The 23,648-nt window shown below is 37.3% G+C and overlaps 1 protein-coding gene across 1 annotated transcript in view; it reads right to left on the reverse strand.

The window, feature by feature from the left end:
• ZSWIM6 (zinc finger SWIM-type containing 6) overlaps positions 1–23,394 on the reverse strand; it is a 48,820-nt gene extending 25,426 nt beyond the window's left edge. The window contains exons 1-3 of the mRNA XM_029959011.1: positions 23,043–23,394; positions 14,074–14,222; positions 13,412–13,562 (exon numbers count right to left, since the gene is read on the reverse strand). Of these exons, the coding sequence (XP_029814871.1) occupies positions 13,412–13,562; positions 14,074–14,222; positions 23,043–23,364 (622 nt within the window). The 5' untranslated portion in view covers positions 23,365–23,394. The remainder of the gene's footprint in view (positions 1–13,411; positions 13,563–14,073; positions 14,223–23,042) is intronic.
• Positions 23,395–23,648: the final 254 nt, after the last annotated feature.

The raw sequence follows: 23,648 nt of genomic DNA on the forward strand, positions 1-23,648 counted from the left end.
GTGCTTGGGGCTAGTGTGGTCAATCTGAAAAAGCTGAAAGATGGTACCAAGTCAGCCTTCTCAATTAAGAGGTATTAGTAGGATTTTTGTATTAGACATCCAGAGTTCCCAATGTATGGGTCATCAGACAGGAACATCAGTAAAAGGCAAAAAAGAATCCACATAAAGTTACAGAAGACCATTAACCAAGTTTTCCTACTAATTTTTGTATCAGAAGGGGTTTTCTGTGAAGAAACCAAAGAAGTACATTAGTAAGACATATATTTCGTAAACACATACTTCCACACTCAGAATCCATCAGAAGTACTCCTGATGATGTAACCCATTCTCAAACACATCTAGATCTCAGATAACCAGTAAACACGAGTTTTGTGCAGTTTGATAGGAATAAGATATTTTTACTGCAAGTACTTCAGTAATTTTGTTACAGTAGAAAATTTGTTCTGTTTAGGGAGTTCTAAGGGAAAACTAATTTGTGTTGACATATCACACGTACCACCACTTTGGAAACGTCTCCCCGAGACTATATAGCATGGCAGGCACAAAAACTAGGGTTTCTAGTGGCAATTTTCAAATGCAAAGATTTTTCTCTAAATCAGCTGTCCCTTCATCAGCTTGAACTTCAACAGAAGCATGAAGTCATCTGAAAGTACTGTTTTGCAACAGTTCATGTGCTCATTAAGAATGCGCCTTATACACTACAAGAGATTGTGAGAATATGCTTAGACTATGCAATCCTCATGACAGGCTAAAAAGAAAGAGAGAGAATAAAACCACAGCTGGTTCTTCCAGGAAAGTAAAATTCTCATATTCAAGGACTCTCTTGGTAAGAATGCAAAATGGATACCCAGGGACCAGGCTATTACATCATATTCATTCCTAAAGTAACTCAGGTAAGCCACAGCATAGGAGTAACAGCTTGATCCTTTAAGGTTACAAGTCTCCTGCTATTCAAGACCAATGTGGAATGGGGAATTAATATCAAAAAAATCTGAAAACCACAACAAAATATGATGTTACAGTTCAGAACAGAGAGAGACTACAGTACTGCAGTTTATTACTGCACACTAGTTAAATACTGTACAGCAAGTGTTCTGGGTTTTGGATTTAATTGTCTGAAACTTGCCACAAGAGTGAATAAGGTAAATTTTTTTAAATCTTTTTTTAAAATGAAATCATCTGGTTTTCTTTAGACACACTTGCCAGCACACTTCACCCTCCAAAACAAGTCAAATTACAACTGGTTCTTATTAAGCATCAATGATTCAGTACAACTACATTTCTCGCAATCTGCAAAATGAAGCAGAAGATGAGGCACATTAGAAAGCCTTGGGAAATAGTTAAGGTGCGACTGCTTATTTATTTTCAAAATCAAGTATCACTTGAGGGCACTACAGAGACACTTTACGTCTCAGCATCTAATAAATCTGTAACCAGATTCCCAGTGTTTTCAGACTGAAGGAAAAGCAAAGTAGAATATCATAATCACATCTGGTTAAGTATTTCAATCATCCAGCAAGGCAGAACACTCACTACTGACTCCACTATACCCCTAAAAAAAAAAAAAAAAAAGAGTGGCCTTTTCTTTTTCCACATCTCAGAAACACCACTAGAGGCAAAAGAATTCACCTGCCTCCTTCAGAAGCTCCACTATGCACAGGATACATCTATGAGGCAGGAGAGGGCAAACAGAACCCAAAGTATCAAAATTCTTTAAAAACTTCTGTGGTTTAAAGTGGAAAACGATGTCAAGCCTAACTACATTGTTAGCAGCCATTGCCTCTGAAGCCCAGGCTATTTTTATGTAAATGAAGCACAAGGACAAGTGTATTTCAAACAAACCCCACACAAACGACTTAAAATTTCAACAGAGCTCAACTGCACCATGCTCCCAATGACTTCAGAGAAAGATGCAAGCACATCTGAGATCCTGCACAGTTTCCATGGCTGCCCGATTCCCTGCAGGAAGAGGATTGTAAGACAAAACTCCCCCAGGAGAAGAAAAGGGAACAAAAAGAGCTTCAGGTTCAGCGCCTGCAGTGCTACAAAGCCTAATATCTGTGAGAAGGACGCATAATGCCAATAACCCCACGCTCTTCAGTCTATTTGCGTTTCTAGGTCTTTTCAGTTGGTTTGGTTTTTGGTGGGGGAGTTTTGTGTTATTTTTTTTCCCTTCTCTTCCCCACTGCCTCCAAGTGTGGTGCATTTGCCTGTATTCATATTTCTTCCTACTCCTGATCCCTAAACACCTTCCCCCTCCCCTAACATCTGCTACATTCTGGCTCTTTCAATTCACTGGTTCCTGTCCTGCTCCTAGTATTGAAAAGTTTGAGGAAAACATTCGCTTGTGCCCAGACTTTTATCACACGCCAACTGGTAGAAACCTGGAGGATATTCTTCCTATTTGACTCTGATGCTGGTCAGTGGAAGCCCCCCTGAGCTGGCTCTTAAATGCCACCACCAACCTGGAGGCTTACACTGGCCTCAAACAAGAGATACTCTATTTTCTGTCAAAATGGTTCCTGTACAGGGAAACTGCTGATCATGCTTACTACCCCTTACTACAGATAAGGCCTATGGAGAAAATTTGGCAGCTACTTCCTAATTTGCAAGAAAGGTATCTGAATCAATTTCCACGGTCTTCAGCTTAGAAACTGCTGTTGCCAACAGTCTACGCTCCAAAGAATTTACCCAAAACACACTCCTAGCATTCTTAAGTTTACATATTTGACTACATTTAATGATGTCACCAATGCCACATGCAATATGAACAAATGTCTCATAAAATAAAAAAGAGACACCAAAAATCCAGAGGAAGTATTTGTGTTTACGGACTCTGTTTTTCTCTCTCAACACAGCTCACTCTCTTCTTCCTGTCTCCAGGTGTTTTTCACCAGGTGTTTTTTCATACTGTTTTCTCAGCAGGCTGACACATCTTCCCTCCACCCCAAACTGCATGCTACAAAACCAGAAGTAAAGTTTGTATTTGGATCCCTTGACTCGAACCCACATCTTTCCAATACAAAACTCCTCACAGGACAGTGGCAAAATGATCATAATTCAACATAAAAAAAATTTCCTCACAAAATAATAGGAAAGTAAGACATGCTGCAACTGCAATTTGGCAATAATTTCACAAGAGAATGAGTATTACAGCTGTCACATTGCAGTGAGGAATTGCCTATTTTGACTCAACACTAATCTTCTTGACTTGGTAAAAGCCAGCTTTGCCAAAACAGACCTTTGGTTCAGACAGACCTCCTTTTGAAAATGCACAGTTGTCATTCATCTTTAGTATTGGTCACACCACCCAAAAGAAAAAAAAATGGTTAGATTACTGTTTTAACAATGCAGGCCTTCCTTATTCATACAAAGTTTGAATCAGTACTTTTGTTTCTCTCAGGAGACATCCATACCTTTGAATTCGTGGGGAAAAAAGGGACCACATGCCTTTACATTGATCAGGATTTAAATATGCAAATTGAAAACCATTAAGAAGCATTAAGTCACTGTAAAAGTAGATGTCATAATAACCACATATCCTGTGTGTGCATGCATTCATGAAGCTAAAGGAAGTGCAAGGACTGTGATTAAACATTTCTCACTTTTCATAAAACCAATTATATTTTACTCTTGACCCAGTAAATGGGAAGGTGGTGAGGGAAACAATTTCAGTGAGGTGCTAGGACATGGACCATGACCAGTGACCTGGCATACAATTCTGTTTGTCTGTTGGATTACAGTCTTTCCAAGAAATCTGCTTTTCCTCTAGAACATTACACTATCTTGTCAGGGATGCTGTATAGCTGAGCTTAGGTCAGCATGTCCTCATTTACCATACCTGTGTAGTCAATGGCTGAGACTTGGCCTTCACTTTGGAATTTCACATTTAATATATTTTAGACCAATCAATGCATTTTCGAAATTATAATAAGCAAGAAACAGATGCACATCTACTGTGATACTTCTTTGCCCTTCCCATTAATGCAAAACTACTTCTTAAAAACTAAGCTATAAGATTAGGAGCATTTGACCATTTCAAAGAAAATGCAGCCAGGTAATCAAGATCATTACCTTTGCACAGCAAACAAAACAGCTTCAGCACTTGCAGTACACTTGCCACTGTGCCCCATTTGAGACTAATCATTTCTGTTACAAAGGCATAATAATTTTCCAGCACTGAAAGTGCCAGAGGAGAAACAATACTAGCAGGTAGAACCTATTAACTCTTTAAAGTAGAAATGTCAGCAAAGGACTTTAAAATGGTTTATATCTGTATTTTAAACACACACCCACTTTCACTGGGACAGCCACTTAGAAAACTTAAAGAAGGTACAGTATGGTATTTATTGACTCTCAAGGAGAAGGACAAGTGCCTTCAGAATAACTGGCAAAGCCACTGCCCTTCTCCAGGTTTGGGGAGATCTCCATTAGAACAAAACATAATCAGAAGTCCCACTGGAGAATGCTCCAATTAAACAGTTGCTTTTATGCAATAGTAAAGACAGGCAAAGCGCTTCAGTGCTGTTCTCTCTTCAGGAATAATCTCAAGGAAAACTATTCTCAGCATTCTGTTGCATCCAAGTTGCAATTTTATTCATAAAAATTCCTTAATGCATTCTAGTTTCTCTGTTCAGCCTTCAGAAAAAAAAGGCTTTCTATGGGTGTTGTGTTTCTTGGAGAACAGAATGTTTCATTTTGCTCTAATTCACTCTATTATTGAATTAAACTTTGATGTATTGGTCTTGACAAGTGCTTCATGCTGATTGTATTGTGTATGATAGTCTAATCACTCCCCATGCATTTCACACTATCTGGCTGACTAATGCAGTAGATTACCTGCAGCACTGATGGCAAGAGGGAATCACTGCCCCTCTATGCAATAACCACCGAGTGTGTATTTGACAGAGTGGAGGACTAAAACAGAGACAAATTAAATTGCCTAATTCCTTAGGTTTCCCTTTCTCTCTTGCTGCTGCTCCAAGGGCTAAAGGCACGTGTGTATTTGGCTGAAACAGCTATCAGCAACTACATGCTCTGATCTGTGTCAAGTAACTAAAAACTTCTGCTTTCTCTTCCTATGTTTTCAATTTTTAGCACAATGGAAAAAGAAACCAACCACACACTTCCATCATTTTGAGTATGTTTTAAAAACTGCTGCATCCTTGCAGACACTCTGCCTATTCAACCAAAGGGTTTCATATAAGAACAGGAATTAGCTTGAAAGGTGCAGTTTAACAGTGTAATAGTTTAAGACTACTATCTCCCCAAGGGATCACTTAGGATCTGTCACATGCTCATTAGAGTAGTACCCTACTACATGCATCTGTAGTACCCTATAAGCAAACCGCTGTAGCAAGGCATGGACTATTAGTCTACAAAGCTAAAGGAAAGTATAAAGAATCTGCAAATTATTAACTTGAGTCATATTTACAAAACTGTTCAATCATTTGTTTACAATCAATCAACTGAAGGTAAAAGCACTGCTAATACTAACACATACATTACAAAAATAGTCCTTCATGAGTAATGAATGTAATTCTTAATGTAATTCTTCACAATTTTAAGTAGTTGCCAATGTTTACAGCCAGACGGTGAAAGTATGCTCCTGCCCAAAATATGTATATTTTATTAAGTACTTTAACTAGTAATACACTCTTAGAAGTTACCATCTATTTTCAGAGACTAATAATTTTCAGAAGAAAAGTTAATGTGACTACTAACTATAAGTGCACTAAGCTATTTCTATCTAAATTTATGATTGATAGGAATGAATTTCTCTCCCAGCTAATTTTCTTAAGAAGATACAAAACTGCAAAACTTGATGTTTGTCCAACAAGATAAGATATTCATAAAGAAAGGGATGAAAATATCCCTCCTTTAAAAAAAAAAAAGTGGAGCAAGTGAAAACACTCCCTTCACATAGCAGGAATTATGATTGCCACAACTGTGCTCACAGAATGTAAATAATGCACTGTAACTGGTCAGAGGAACAAATTCTGATTGTCTAGTCTGAATTCCTTTATACTCTAACATTTCAAAAGTCACTTCCATCTTCCAGCCCAAATACGATTGTTGAGTTTTTACAAAAACAGCACACTTGAATTACAACTTCTAATACAAGAATCTAGCACAGCTTCTGGTTAGATAGTCTACTGCCTGGCCACCACAACCCAAAATTCTAAGCTTATTTTAAGTTAAATTTCTCCAGCTCCAACTACAACTTTTAGCTACCTTTTGTTCGTTTAGAAGAATTGTCTTCCCTACCTAATTTTTAGTCTACCATAGGCTACCTTAAATTACAAAGGGTTTCTTTTGTCTCTCTTTGACATACCCAAGCAGATTGAGATTCTTGCACTTTTCATTTTAAATTACTTTTCCAATTTTTGATTTATTTTTCCAGTGTCCATTCAAGACAGTAAAATGGAAAGTATCACAACACTAGATTGTTGAACCACAGTAAAGCTCAGAAATCAGTGAAGAGTCAGTAATTCCTCCTCATGAATCTATCACTTCTCTCTAGCTCTGGTATTTACCAGAAGTGGCACTGGAAAACTAAGTGGCAGCTTAGCATTAGTGAAGTATGAAAAATGAAGGATGAGAAGAAGGAAAAAAAACAATGCTAAGAACCAGCTTGGCTTACAGTAAAACTCTGCCCTTAGTCTTGGCAGATGTGATTCCACAGTCAGGGATGCAATGAGTTTTGAACCAATTCCTTACACAACAATTTTTTAGGACATTTATAAGTAAATCAGTTCAACATCTTAGGAATAAAAATTACAAGAACTGTTTCAAAGAAATTTGAAGTACTTTCCATCCAAGCGAACTGAATGGAAAAGTAACTTTCTGTATGATATTAAAAACAAGCCCCTCAAACTATGCTTATAGACCAAAAGTAATTACTGTAACCACTATTTCTCAAATCTGATAAATGCCACAGGATTAGTTCAGTTGGTTAGAGCAAGGTGCTATTAACACCAACGTTGTGGGTTTGATCTCCATATGGGCCATTCACTGAAGAGCTAGATTCCACAATCCTTGTAGGTCCCTTCTAATTCACAATATACTGTGAAATTACAAAAAAACCCAACAAAGAAAAAAACCCACAACCAACCAAAGTCTTCTGTCATATTCTGGCCTCATACATCCTCATTTCAAACACCATTATGGCAATGTCCCTAATGGAGGAGGAAGGTAACAGTCCTCAGAAAATGCAGACAAAATCCATCTTTGCAGAACTGCAGCCTGGCTTTATTCACTGGGCAGATCCAGGTGGCAGAACAACTCAGACACTGCAAGGCCATAACAGCAATTTAAGTTGTCATCCATAACTCAGGCCTTAGAGCAGAAAAATTATCTTGTGATGCTAGCTCTGACGTACTGTTAATTTAGTGCCTCCAAAAGCACAAATCATTCAAAGACACTGACATATATTAACAGCTTGTTCTGTGAAAAAGCAGTTGTAACCTTAAGCACGTGAACTGAAGTACACGTTTCATTAGACCATGACAACTAAGACTAAACAAAATGAAAGTAACTATCAATTAAGCAAAGACAGCCTACTGGATATGATGCAGTTTAAGGTACAAATATGTGTAAGTTACCACTCTACTCAGAAAGTCCCACGATGAAAGACCAATGGTAATGGTTCCAAGAATGGTGCATCACACCTCCTTTGAAATACAGGGTTACCCACAGCTTTCACATTAAGGCCAGAAATGCGCTATGTGCAATTGACTGATGTATACTTAGAAATTTGAAATTAACTTTATTTTCTACAGATGCAGGGCATGGATACTTTCATTAGCTATAAGACAGAACACGATGCAATTATAACTCCGGATATTCAATGATATAGTAACAACAGGAATATAAACTTGGCACTTAGATTTGAAATTTAAGACCCTTGTTGTACCATTTTTTAAATACCATAAAATGTGGGGAGAAGTTGATTCTAAAAAGGATTACATGAAACATGTAGCTCCAGAAAAATGGTACTAGAGCATAAAACTGTAATGAATGCTTAAGTTTATCGATTCTTTTTCATGGCAGCCCTGGAGTAGTCATCAAATCTGGTATCAGGAAGGAATTTCTCTAGGGGCATATTGGCAACAACCCCAGCTGCTTTTGTCCTTTTCCCCTCTCCACTTAGGTACTAAGCACAGATAATCTGTTTAGAACAGCTGGCATGTCCCATTCATACAAGTTTGTCTCTCTAACTGCAAAGGAAAGGAATGCCTGAGACAGAAATATAGATGGAAAATAGTTACACTCAGTTAAGGTTAAAAGAAAACTTGCTGTTTTCTAGAGATGACTATAAAAACTTTATCAGAAAAACTCCTAGCAGTTTCCAAATTAAAATAAAAAAAGAGCACTATTTAACACTTGATCATTAGTTTGCCCTTGGCAAATCAATCTATGATGATTCCTTGCTCAAACTCAACCTTTAGAATTAAGGTTTAGATGAGGAACAAAGTGCTACTCATAAAAATTTAGGCATAATCCATCAGGAAATATATTGTACTATTTCTCTATATCACTATATCTATATGACCTATATGTCTAAAATATCAAATGATATTTTAGTTCAAATTTTAACACAAAAATTTATCATTCTAATCCAGAAAATGGCCAGAATATCAGCAAGTGTGAAATCAAAACAGACCATCAGCTTGATTCAACATTTAAAAAGCAACCTGTAACAGGGCAAAGTACTAGTGAAGAACTACTATTAGAACTACTACAGCAAAGACATGTTATTCCACTCAAGAAATACCTTTATAGCAACAGTCCAGTTAGTATGCTAGAATATATTTAGTATATAACAGAAAGGATTCCAAGCATATCACTAGGAAAAAACTTTATCATATGAATGAAGCTCACTGCAGTATCATAAGAGGTTCCTATGCTTAAAAACTTTGGATGTCAAGAGGTGGCTGAGGTAGACAGGAAAAGGTTATGCATTAAAATGCGGAAAGTACCACATACTCTGAAACTACAGAGTACCACTTAAGTTCTCCTCAACATCATAAAATAAGATGAGCAACAGAGACCAGGATCAGCATGATGCAAAACCAGAACACATCCTCCAATTTTATCCACTGTCCTGCCTTGCCAAAGAGCCCTTTGGACACAGCGTCTTCTCCATGACACAGGCATCATATTTCTACTCCACAAGAAACTATTCCACAATTTAAAGAAACCAGCTCTCCTCCCCTTAAAGAGTTCTTACATGGCAAAATGGAGGAAATCTACTAGAAATGTTTGTTTTGAAAATACGCAAATTATGTGAAGTTTCTTCACCATGAAGGCAAGCAGTAAGATGATACCAAAAATGGCAGTTCACTGAAAAAAAAATAAATCTGATCCAGTAATCTACATGTTGACATGGTGTTGGGCTCCATCATTCCATCAAGCAGTAGATACTTGTCTTAGATTCTTCTACTTGACTACTTTCATCAGATTAAACATCTGGGATTTAATTTAACAGTTTCAGCTTTACTAAGCTGTCACAAGAGCAGCCCCACTTTGATAACAGTAGCTGCTCCAATTATGGCTTGGTTTAGGGTTGACAAGTATAATGATTCATTCGTGACACTTGAGAAGCAATAAAAGGTTGTTTTGCATTACAGCTTTAAAAATGTGGGCACTTTTTTCATTTAATTTGTCACTTAGCTTTAGCTAAGAGGACTTTTAAATTGCAGTAAGAGGCAAATGGGGCTTTTAGTTTAAATGTAATCCCCACATTTAAATGATCTGTAATGGCACAGTGTTCAAATGGGAACACTATTGTTTCACAGTGGGCCCTGATGGTGACATGTGCCATTTGTATTCAGGTCCTGTTTTATCCATGTGGCTAAAGGGCTTCCAATTTAATTTCACAGCCAGAAGCCTGCAGAAAACACCAATTAACTTGCAGATCCCATTTGCTGACAAAACAGTCTCTTCCCAATGTCTGGCATCTGCCAGTACTCAACATTTACTTCCAAAGCAGAGCCTTGGAGCCATCATGATCCCTGGGCTGGGGCACAAAGTCAATTTCCCCCCCTTTTTTTAAGGAAATATTTTCATTTTTGCAGAGAACAACCAACTTTTACTTAATTTTTCATGGATGAATATTAACAACTTCTTGATGTACTAAGATTCACGGTCCATTTTTTTCCACTTAGACTACAAAGAAGTTTAACTGACCTTTCTCTCAAATCAAAGATTTCAGCTCAACAGGCATCAGCAATTATTCATGGTGTATTTCCATATCCTCTCTCATCTTATCAATGCAATTTAATTAAAAGGCAAACCAAGGGGTTTCGGATAATTAATCATTATGACATACTGAAGTTTTCAACCATGGTCACCAAGAATCAAACAACTAAAGATCAGGATGTGAAAATTATGTACAGAGACACCATTTAAACAGCAACAATATGAAGAATTCAAACTCTGCTCTAAACTCTGCGAAGTAGAATTCATGTGTCACTGCGGCAAACTGGAAGCATTCACTAGTGCATCACTGAAATTACATCTAAATTCTTCTAGTATGAAAAGTACACAAGCAACCTTAGAGCTCTGACCTGTAATCTTGATCCTTCCAATAGAATACCTCTGGCATTCCATAAGTAGCAATTAGTTCATCCAATTCTTTGATGTACAACAAATGAATCTGAAGGGCATAGTTATTATATTCTTATTCCCAAACTAGAGGTTTTAAAACCCAACTACCTACTTATGTGCAAGGTGTTTTTTGTTAATATGATGTTTTTGAATTGTAAATTACCTATGAAATCAGGTGTCTATACTAGATTTATATTTATATAGATTTATATTAGACCTGAAGTATTTCATTTAAGGGTCTTGAGTGGTGGTTTCAATGGTTTATTTTAGGGGGGTTTGTTGTTATTGTTGTTGTTGGTTTAGGTGTGGGGGTTTTTGTTGCTGTTGTTTTCAAATCAGCACCTCAAAACGTTCAAACCCAATGTGACTTCTGAAATAAACAATTTACCATAAAATTCAACAAGAACTCTGATCAGAGTTCAATGTGTCCTTCCAGTACCCTTGCCAACGCCCAATGTCAGGCAGGAAGCACCAGTTGAGTTCTAATGAAAGGCTCAAGTGACCCAGTCAAGAAGCAAAGCTGAAGTTATTTAAGTATGCTTAAAAATCTATGTCAAGATAGAACTGACAAAGTGGTCATATGCCTAGCAGTTGGCAGACAGCATACTAGGGCAAGCAAGCAAACCTTTATTAAACAGAGTCTATATCTACATACTTTTTATGTCCTAAAATTCTCCATAACTACAATGTTAAATTGCTACCTACTTGTGAAATAAATGAGAGGACAGACAAAACACTTCTTTAAAAGACATATGTATATGCCACTCCCAGATTACTCTGAACTGATAATACAAAAAGATAAGTATGCAAAGGCCTGTCTCACTCCCTCTGTTAATATTTTAGTTCTCCGACATCTTAGAAGATGACAAGAGGAGAAGCAAACATGACTTTGTAACATAACGATACCATCAATCCCTTAAACCTCAAGGTCTGAGTTACCTCTTCCATTAGGAGCAGAGATTGTTGCCAGGGCCATCTTGCTTTTCCTTTTGCAGTATCCTATTGTAAATCTGGTCTCCCTTAAAATCTCCCTCAATTTCAGTACATTCACTTTTTTATTTTCTTTTTTGTTTGTTTGTTTTGATATGCAGGTTACACATGGAAAAAGGGATATGTTTAATGTGAAAACAGTGAAACTCAAGGCAAAATCCTAGCAAAAACACTGCAGAAGCTTGCAACTTTCACATCAGATGGGAGTGAAGCTGGAGAGATTCATTCAATTAACAGCATTTTGGAGGGAACTTGCTAAGCACCAGTGGAAGCACTGGTGGGAAGAAGAAATGGACAGTTTAGCAAAATAAACACTATCTGGAGGCGAAAGAACCAACTTAAATTCTACCCTTTGCCTACTGCACACATGAAGTGATTGAAATATATTTGCAACAGAAACCACAGTACATGATCAACATATTTTGATACTGTTAAGAGGTGACAGAGTAGTTCATGACTGAAACAATACAGTCTACCTCAGACTGCAGATACAGCAGCTCAGGTAGTGGTGATGCTGACAGTTCCACTGCAGCTTTCTGGGAATGGCATCTAGAATTCTGATTAAATAGAGGTAAATTAAATTGAATTAATCCAAAAGTATTACTTATTCAATGCTGCAGGCAGATAGATTCCACCTTGTCTACCTTCAGACAGGTGCTGTCAAGAAAATGTTGTTAATATGAAACTTATGGAAAAACAGGAGCCACTACAAAAGTTTAACAAAACCTTTTATGTTTATTGACAGCATGTGTTAAGATTGCTGTGAAGAACACATTTCTGCCTCTCACCACCTACCAGCTTAGCCCACATAAGCAATGAAGCATGAGACCCTCCAGTTTTCAGTATGGTGGGATGCTGCACGTTGTCCAGCTAGCCATGTGCCACGTTTGGCAAAAACTGTTATTTCCCAGCAAGTCAAGGGATCATAAAAATGACATAGTGAAATGCTTGTTACACTTACATCTAGACTCTGACGGAGCTTTGTCTGCTATAATATTAATTTTAAATTAGATATTGGGAAAAAAATTGTTTACTGTGAGGGCAGTAGAGGCACTGGAACTGGCTGCCCAGAGAAGTTGTGGATACCCCATCCTTGGAAGTGTTCAAGGTCAGGTTGGATGGAGCTCTAAGTAAACTGTCTAGTGGAAGATGTCCCTATCCACGTCAGAGGGGTTGGAACTAGATGATCCTTATACTCCCTTCCAACCCAAACCATTCTATGACAAAATTCGTACAGATTTTGAAAATTTCTGAAGCAGTAATTTAAAAACTTTATGAGTCAGGAACACTTTAGAGCAAGTGTGCTCAGACCTCACCAGTTTAAATATTCCTTTCCCATTTCATCCTGTGTTCTTCTCTTAATTATACAATTATGTCATCTTTCTGGTCACCTTTCCCCTAAAGCAGTAGTAAGCATGTTAGTCTTCTGTTATTTGATCTCCTTTCCTACTCAGTAGTGGACTTCTCTAGTTGTGAATTGATTTCTTCCTTAACCTTTCCAGTTTAGCAGCTATATATTCAGCCTCAGTTGTATAGCTACATTTCCACTTTTTGCATTATTCCTTTTATATCCTAAAGTACTTGCAACCTGTTGGAATTGTACTTGTTTCATACCATGTTTCCTCTCCAACTACAATTGTCTTATGCTGTAGATGAGAAATTCAATTTCACCCAACCTTAACTGAACAAGGAAAACTGCAGAAAAGTCTAACCTGCTTTGCCTAGTACCACAGTAACAGCTTCTCAATTTCAAATATGTAATTGTTCCTTTATTATACACATCAACACCTAAATGAGTCTATGCATTTACCCAGTTCATCCCAGAGCTGCCTATACTTGTCAGTCATTGTGGTTCCTTGTTGTCTCCAAAGCGACAGACGAGGGTCAGCCATGAACTGTTCTGTTATCAACGTCAACATGCGAGCTCCATTTGAATCCCTCATTTTTAGCATCTCTCGCACCTAGGAAACGAGTCTTTTAATACAAACTTGAAAAGAAAGCAAAGAAATTGCAGTACAGACAATATCCTGCAATGTTAAATATTCTGCTTCTGTTAAATTAGAAATGCAATTTATATGTGCAATGTCAAATTTTTAAGCAGAAAAAATAGTCTGCCTTCCCAAATTGAACAAAATTTTGATTTCAGTATCCAATTGCAATTCTTCAGAGAATTTTTCCACATGTAATCCACAGGTGCATTATGCAAACTGCTGTAAAACTGATTTCTACAGGTTTTTCCAACGTTTTAGGGGTGGGAAGGAAGAGAACAGCAGAGCTGTAGGTAGTTGAAATGTTACTTCATATCCTTACACTGATCAAGACACATCAGATTGCAGTCCACTGCTGTACAACTCATTAAGTTGACATTGTGTTCCCAAGATTTTGCCTTGTCTTAGAACAGTACTTTGAGTAAGACGCAAACAAGTACAGACTGGCTTCGAAAACATGGGAGAGAAAAAGGGTTCAACACACCTTTGCAAATAGCAAATTGAGCTGCTTCCCTGATCCATGGTATCCGCCTTGGGAGAGGAAGAGCTTCACTTGTTCTTGAACTTGTTCCTCATCCAAATGCCAGCAATTTTCATCATCTATGCTAGCACCTGCTGTTGGGTCAGGAGCACCTGCAAACAGCAAGAAAAGAAATCATTATGTTCTATATAAAGAACAGAGGTTCTTCAGTCCAGGGGAGAGGACTACTGCAGAGGTTTTTGGATTTGTGTTCTCTCCTGTTTTGAATGCCTTGGTTTTAATCTAAACATTCTTTAAAATAGACATAAATTTCTCCTCAGTAGTCTTAAGCACTTAGAAATTACAGTCTATGAATAGGTATTTAAAGAAATAATATTCTCTTCTCTAACAAAACATTAAAATTAAGGTGAAGGGTTTTTTCCTCCCATCTCAGCATTTATACCAAAATGATTTTACAGGGAAAATTAAGACTTTGATTTATATTTCTACGATTGTGACGTTAAAACCATTCTCCCCAAAACACCTGTGTAATTCCTGTACCTTCAGCAATCTTGCTCAGGTTTAAGTGACTGCTAGTGAGCGCTGCTATTGATGAACATGAGGAGAATCATCACCTCGGTGCCTCTGAGCTGTGATGGCTCTGCAAAGCTAAACAAAGAGTAAAAAAATCCCCAAACAAATCCAAAGTCTTAAAGCACTAAAGGCATTTCCATCATAAATAAGAGTTACAGCTATTTAAGACCATGCTGCTTCCAAAGGAAGCATTTTTACATAGGCAAAGTCATCTGCACAGAGTCAATTCAGAGCAACTCTACCTGAATTAGTTTGGTGTCAACTGAAATGACTAGATTTACATCAGGCAGTGCTTCGGCCACAGGCTGTTATAACTCAAATTTTGCAGCTCAGACCAGTGACTTTCCCCAGTGGTCTCTTCTAAAGGATGACAAAATTAACTAAAACAAGTTCTTGCACCATCTAAAGACCTCTATTTTTCTGAAAATCCCTGCAACTCCATTGGACACTTTTTAAAAGGTCTTCAAACTGAAAACACTGAAATGTACTTACCTATGGGTGTCGGACTCAGCTCAAGGTAAGGCATCACCATACCAGATGTAAGGTGCTTTAAGCATGCCCGAGACTCAAGTTAACATTTTTATTTTGGACTTGTCACAACTGTGTAATCTCTATCTAGGTTTATCTATTAGGTTTTGCAAAGATGTTAGAAATTGAATCACATTACACAATCTCTCTCTTTTAAATCCTTGTCCATGTTACCTCTGAACCAAAAAAAGAGAAGAATACTGCCAGGAAAGGAAAATTATACAGATTTGTAAAAATCTGGGAGTTTGTCATAGAAGTCCTGAGAACCTGAAAAGCAAAGATAGCTACAACTCTTCAGATGTATAGGAAAAAAAACATTGATTCTATTGATTCAAGCCTCCATTTCACACTTGCAGCTCTGCCATGGAGATGAAGCTTTTAAGTGGTTGAAGAAATTGCCGCAATTTTTATTCAATGAAAACACAATCAGAAGATTTAAAGGGTCAGAGGGATGTCTTGTCTACAAGTTGCTGAGACAGTAAACAAAAAAATGTTCCAGCTCAGCAACTTCCTAAACTGCCTCCAATTTCAGAGCCTACACCTGGGAACACTGCATTGCTATATATATATATACACACACATACAGGTACACACATATATACCTAAATTAATAAGGAATTGTGTCTTTGAAGATGTGAATGAACTCTCCTGCCTTCCACAGGAAACACACAGTGTTTCAAAAGACAGGAATCAAATCCAAGACAGTACAAAACCCAAGAAATTAAAACCCTCCTCTTTCTGTGAGTGCTTCTATCTTCAGTATGTTAGTTTCAAGGGGCTTTCAATTTGGTCAGCTACACGACATACATAACAAGTCTTTGGCTGCAAGGAACAAGACAAAAAGGGAAATCAAGCCTCACAAGAATAAGTAGTGCAGTTGTTGCAGACCCAGGTTTGCAGTATCACCTTGCAAATAGTTTAAATATTTCATTGCTTTAACACACAAAGAGCAGTGAAGAGGAACTATATAAAAGCATCAGTATACAAAATACACTTTTTTTTTTTCTTCACCTCAATGGATATTTATCTTTAAATAATCTTGGTATGGTTGCTTTCAGACTGAATTAAAAATAGGCCAAGAATCCTCAGCTAAGCTTCCCTATTTAGGGGAAAAAATAAATTCCTTCTGTAACTGTTTACATTTATCAAAAACCTCACCGGTCAGTTTGTGCTAGAAGGTTAAATTTCAACACAGCTACCATAGATTCTTTAAGAACAGGGTTCCTTTACAAAACAAGCATGTCCACTGCCCCAGGACAGCAGCACTGCCCCACCAAGGCTATTTCTCCCAATATGATCCCAAATATACCTTTCCCAGGAGCTCAGTATTGCTATACTCACACCAGTGTTACTTTCAAGCGAGGAGGCCAGAAGACTGTAAAAGGTGAAGATGCCAAGCCAAGGGTCTGAGCTCTATGATGCTCTTTAGTACAGTACTACAGATACATCTGACTCAATGATTATTTTCTTAAAAGATCTTATATAGGCTATACTTAGTATGATCAAAATTTTTGATGAGGTTGTATAAAGGAATTTCAGCGTTCATGTAAGCAGCACTAGCTACAGTTGTAATTCACTCATCTTTCAACACTGTTAGCAGTCTTCAGCCGAAAGCCATGAACCAACAAGGCAGGGAGAAACCATGTCTGATCAGGCATAAGTCCAAACCACCTTCCCACCACGGCAACAGCCAGGCATCCTAATGGTCTTGCCAAGGAAGCCTCAGCTTACACTGCCCACGTCATTCCTGGGGTCAAGTTCTGGGGTCAAGACATGAACTATCTCCATGTCTCTCAACTAGGCACTTCACAACTGGGTGAAGTGAACCTGACTGGGCTCACTTACAGTCAGGTGATCGCTGTTTCCTCTCCCACTCAAACACAGACCATGCATAGGATTTCTACACTACCACTTCTCCTCTGAAAACACGGGACTGGGTGAATAGATAAGGAACTATCCGAACAAGCAACAAGAGGGAGCTGTCTTAAGAGATATGAGAAGAAGGCCTAGCAATAGCTGTCAGGAAGGCTCAAGCTCAACACCAGGCAGAGCTGAAGGTTCAACCCATAGGCAGTAGCATTGCTCAGGTTGCAACACAGCCTTGAACAGCCACCACAAGGCCTTGGCAGAGGTACAGTTTGGCTGCAGAGAGGAATATGGGCAGCCATGAATTTAAACTCTACTGTGCAGTTTGGTACCCTGCTTGTAAACTAAGGGATAAGTTCCCTGCTTCCCGTTCCCTGCTTGTAAACTAAGGGATTCCTTAGGTACGTTAGAGGGATGTAATGAGGATAAATTAGGGTTTCACATTTGAACTATGAAAGTGGAAAGCACTGTACAATTATACTAAATATTAAAACCTGTAATTAAACGGTGTCAGTTTATTGTCACTAACACATTAATCTCCCTCTCTTCAAACTCTGGCTTTTTATTATTGTGACTGGTCTTTGAAATATACTTTACTTCATGTAGTTACAATTAAATACAATAAATATTTATAATCAGTATGTAGAAACAGACATCTATATTTACTCATGCTCTTTTGTAATCTTAGTAATCAAAGCAAGAATACTGTGCACAACTGTTTGTAAAACTGAACACCCAAATAACATTTGAAAACAGGGTAGCAGCCTTTTATATTTAAGGTAATAGCAGGTTGCATGTTAAACATAATCAACTCCCGAGTTCTAAGAAGGAGAAGAAAAAAAAATCAGACTGATACATAAACTTAATATGCTCAGTCTTAATCTAAACAATGATTACATAAAACCAAAGCTCATAAAATTAATGGGTCAAAAATATTATTATGGTTTTGATTCTCCAAAAGTTTAGACATAAGTCACTTCATCTTGTACTCAATTTCAGAACTCTTGGGTGACTTATAACACCTCTTCAGCAGTGCACAGCATCAAAGAAAAACTGCAACTGCTATGAAGCTGTCAGTGCTAACAACACAAAATATGAAGAGAAGACAGGTGATCCTAAGTTGCTGAGGGAAGTTAATAAATCCCCAACAGGTTTTTAACTTCAAAAAAATTCTCTCAGCAAAATGCACTAACTTATTTACCAACAATATCTAACCTTTCCTGCTTAAGTCCATATCTCACAAACAACATATAGCGATAAGTTTCAAACTTCATTTGTGTATGGCAGATAAAAGAACATTATCAGGACAGATAAGTATGCTTTATTTTAATTAATTTTACCTTGCATGTTTTTTAACAAAATTCCATCATCTTCTATATAACAATTTTTATATTTATGTTTAATGTGTCTGAAAATACCTTTGCTAAAATTATGACTTTCATAAATTATTTTTTCATTTTGCAGCTACCGATCTTTCAGTTTTTTTTTTTACATTGTAGTACTTATTTACTTCTACTTGAATTTCTGAAATTTCTCTAGTTTTGGCTACTCCAACTCTGGCTCACTAAACAATTTGCATACTAAGCACTTAAGCACTTCACTTTCATCTTTCTTGAAAGGAAACTCACCTGTCATGTCCTACATTCTTACTTTGCAACTAATCTCTCAAGCAACTTATCCAATTTAGGCTGGGCCATGTGAAAGATTTCATAATTTTTAAAATAATTTATCTTCTTTAACATTAAACAATCTCTTTACTAGTAGATCAGCAGTAGATTGTATTCTGTCGTTCAGCCCTACTCTACCCTACAATTTTCCACTAAAACCCCTGTAATTTCAGTTAAATACATTAAGTACATCTTAACACATATTCACCTATACCTCTAGATTGCCCTTTTGAACCTAAAATACACTAGAACAGGACTAGATATTCTGAAATTTTCTTTGAAGGCTTTTTTTGATAGATATTTCCTTCTTGAATGCTTCCTCCAGCACTGCTATAGGCATTACAAATTAATGTTTGTTGAGGATGTACCTATATTTGCCTGGACAAATACAGAAAAAACTATAGAAACAAGGTACCCCTCCTACTCAGAAGACAAATATATTTCAACTGCTTTCTCCCAGGTTCTCCTCCTTAAATTTAAGCTCATCTGCATGGGGGTTTGTTTGTACTGGCAAGTAACTTTTACTGCAAGTAGGAGAATCAGAGAATGGGAGGAAGTCTGGAGAAATCCATAGTTCTTCTAAGAGCAGAGATTGCCACAGCAGCACTAAACACTCAAGAAAAGAAAAAGGATAGTTAAAAGTTAAAAATTAAATAGGTTTGCCAGGACATCCTTATACCAAAAAAGGTAGACTCTTTTCCACTATGCACATAATAAGAAATTAACTCTAATATGAGATTAATATGAAAACAGACCTTCCATCTCTCCTTCCTCCCATCTTGCAGTTACTTTCCCATTTCTACTCAAATTCTCACGAACACAGTTTGACCTTCTAACCAATTTATTCAAGTGAAAGTTTCATACCTACGAAAAGAAATATACAAAATGACAAACACAGCTGATAATCCATTGTCATCCTGACTGCTCTCTTCCTAGCATACACACCTGATAGCCTTCTCTGCTACAACAGTACAAAAATTAACAGGGAGGACAAAAGCCTCATCTAAGCAGGATCCAAAGCTACACCCAGCTTCCTGCAAGAGCTTTCACACTGAAACCCAATGTGAGGCCAACAGTTCTGCAGTGCAGACATCAGGGTATCAGCATTAATACCTTCCTGTACCGTCTTCAGTACAGGAGATTACACACTACAGAACTCCAGTTTTGAAATCATCAGGAACATGCACAGCTGTAGCAGTGTCACATGAGGAGATCAGAACACGAGACGTAAGACGTGCTTTTATGCTCTAAAAACATGCAAAACACTCTTGTAACGTAATCACCACCAAGTGAAAATAGAATGGCAAATACACAAGAGGATTCCCAATGAATCAGTTGTCTCTCCTGAAGAAGCCAGTGACTAGACAACACATTCCTGTGCTTCTAACAGCATTCTCTTATTTTTTCCTGCAGAAGGCTCAGCCATGAAGCAAGAAAGGACATTGCATCATTTATATCCACCAAGGAACTCAAGAGTGATTGGTTATTCCAAAACCCATGTCATCAGGCCAAAGCCAGTCATCAAATGCTGCACAGCAAAGAATTTTGAGCAAATGAATGATTACCCAATTTTCCTTTTGTGAAAGTACTGCCTAGTTGTTCCATCTAATCATCTCTTATCAGTCATCTCATAAACAAGACAACAAGAACACTGTGATCAGAGCTCTTCTACGTCCCAGACCATTTATACATACAAATAGTATTCAAGAGCTGATTTCTTTTGTGCATTACTGCAAATATAGGAAAACTAGAACTAGTACAGTCACCATGCAAGAAAAATAAAAAATTTAACAACTCAAGTCCTGTATAGAACAACCCTGAAATTAAAACACTCCTAAGTCACATTGAAATGAATTTCCTCATCCAACTCCAGATTCAGGGCTTCCCTTTAATCAAAGCTGTTTCTGTGCCAGGTCTCCTCTTAATTTTATAAGCAAGGTTTTCCTCTTACTTATCTGTGCCTTCAAGTAGCATTTAATATAATTTCTCTTCAGACACCAGTTCAGTGACATCAAATTGTTCAACACAAGACAGTCTACAAGACAGTTTTGTATTAAACTTAACATGTGAAGCACAGGAGATGACAGAGTGAAGGGTGATCTTAGATTCATCACCCGATGATATTAGAACCAGAGACATTTCTTTTGGTTATTTTTCACAGATTTCTTTCGGTTAACTTTATTATTTTTAATTTAAGGAAATCGATTAAAGATCAAAATAACAGAATTACATTATGAATCCCAGAAGAACACTTACTTGCTACATAATCAGAGGAACTTACATAATTCTTTTAAGGAAAAAGTAATGTTTTAGTATTTTGAACATTAAAAAAATCCAGGCAATGGTTTTATGTGAGTCTGAGAAGAAAAGCAGGAAACTATAGAATGTCTTTTAAAACACAGCTTTTTTTGGTAATAGCAGTTTATTTTCTTATGCTGCTTGGATTTTCTACTTTGGATTTTGGCATTTTATTAAGAAATACTGACAGTCAATATAATACTGCAATCTTTCTTACTAGGAGAACAGCAACATATGTAAGAAACGTTTCAGTTTTGTGGATAATATTAAACTAACCTACTCAGATTCATTGCTAAATTTCAGAACTGATCATCAACTCAGTTTTTTATTTCCTATTCTTTTTGCTATTTGAGCTGTGACATAAGTCTCAAATCTCTAAAAATACCTTATATAATAATGAGTAATGAGGTATTTTGACAATAAGAAAATAGCTGACAGACTAGCATGTCTACAATTAGTATAATTGCAGACTTCATATTGATCAAGTCTCTGCAACAGCTTGTCATTTCTCTTACATTAACTACAGTACAGCTAATACAGACATATATAGCCATCATCTGCCCTTTGTTTCCCACCCCTGCCTTCCTCTTTTCTAATCACCCTTCACTGTTTGAATCTTCTGTACTTCTCTCATACTGTAATTCTTCCTCACTCCTTAGCTCCTTATGTTCAGAGGTTTTTAACAACTCTCACGTGACACATGCCCTCAGTGCACAACATCTGAGCATCTTCCTCTACTGCTCAATGTCCTGTATCTCCTTTAAGTTTCACTTCCTTTCCATTGTCACCAGGCAGCTCTGACAATAACCTTCTCATTGCCTTCAACAACACAGCAACAGCCTTGCCTCTGGCCACATCTCCACAATCCCCAATGCCAAAAAAAGAGCACTGTTCCTGAAATTCACTTTCTTGCAACATCACCTGTCTGGGCCTGCCAGGGTCAGAGCACCCTAAGGAGAAGGGCTAAGCTGCAGATGAGTCCTGTTACTGGAAACACTCTCGTTTTGTTCTGTCTGCACTGTAAGTAATGCATATGTGGTTTTCTTTCTTCTTGCCTTTATTTGTATTGCAAATTCTTTGAATAATGGTCATGCCTCCCTCTTAAATATTTAACAGAAGACCTGTTCCTTCAATTAAAAAAAAAAAAAAAGGAAAAGATATTTCTAGTTATTTAGATAACTTATTCTTCCCCTCTAAGTTGTCCTTATTCTTACAGTTCTGGTCACCTGACAGGACATTTCTATCAGCTGACCTTACAGGAACACAGTACTCTAATACTAGTTGGGTCACCTCGAGCGTACAACTACTTGGTTTCATTTCAGCAGGGTCCATAAAAAAAGCCATGTCAGAAGGCTCAAGTCACATCCATCATCCTTTAATAAACAGAAGTTGCTCATTACAAAAAACAGAGTCATTAAAACCCTGTGCAGCTGAAAGAGCAGGAAAGATCAAGACCTTTGCTATACTGTAGCTGCTTCAGCACTAACAGGAGAAAAGCACCGAAATACAGGATTTATATTTCTCCTGACTTCATACAGAAACAAAATCCCAAAGGTTGACAGAAATATATTTAATGAACGAAAAAAAGAGTAACGCCTACTTGCTTTTATGCTTTGCCATTAAAACAAAATTACACAATTAAAATGTTGGAAGATTACTACAAACAACAAAATAATAAAAAGACACCATTGGTGGTAAGTTGATAAGACTGTTCCTTTAAGCAATATGGCTATGCAAAGAACACTACTACTCAGGCTTTAATAGCTGGAAAATACAAGCATGAAGCAGTAACAGGGCACACACTAACAATACTGGAGACATCAAGCTCACTGCTTATGAATTCTCTTTTCCAAAGAGTACCATTTTCTAAACATCTTAAAACAAAGGTTCAATAACAGAATCCTCTTTAGTAAACACCATAAAAATCACAGAACGATTCAGCCTGAAACACAACTAAGGAGGTCATGCTCCTCATTGCCACAAAAAAGCTCACAATGTAAGACAGGGTGAAGCAAAAGGAAGAACAAGTATCAAACTCACCATGGACTTGATTGATTTCTGAATTCTGAGAAAGAATTTCATCTGCTAATTTTTGAGCAGTAGGCAAAACTTCTGTGTGGTGCACTGTGATCAAATACTGTACAAATTTTTGTAGTTGGTCTCTGTTCATTTGAAAGAGTGTCTCTGAAATGGGGAGATGCAGTTTGACCTGATCTGGCTTGCGGATCCGGTATAAAGAGAGTGCCACAACGTGGGCACAGTAAAATATGTCCTTGTTTCCACAGCTACAGGTCACTGAGGTAATCTTGCAACGATCAAAGCTGATAGCTACATTGCAAACAGTTTCTGGCTCCGATTGCATTGCAGGCTCTGTTACTGTGCCACTCAAGTGGAAACCTGTGCAAGGAAAAAAAGAGAACTTAATGATATATGTAAAATATATCTCATTATCAAGAATCTTTTGTTAATAGAGTAAAAGTCGTTGGCTTTTTCTGAGAAATGATACATCTTAAAGAACTTGCTTAATTACAAATATGATTAATCCTGTCTTTTGTACATACTGCTTTCATCTCCAATAAAATCAAAAGGGGAGTAAAAGGTTAGTTTACAAGCCCACTGCCATTCTATCACAACATTCTTCAAAGT

Source organism: Manacus vitellinus, unplaced genomic scaffold (assembly GCF_001715985.3).
Source record: "Manacus vitellinus isolate BGI_N305 unplaced genomic scaffold, ASM171598v3 scaffold_18_pilon, whole genome shotgun sequence".
Lineage (NCBI taxonomy): Eukaryota > Metazoa > Chordata > Aves > Passeriformes > Pipridae > Manacus > Manacus vitellinus.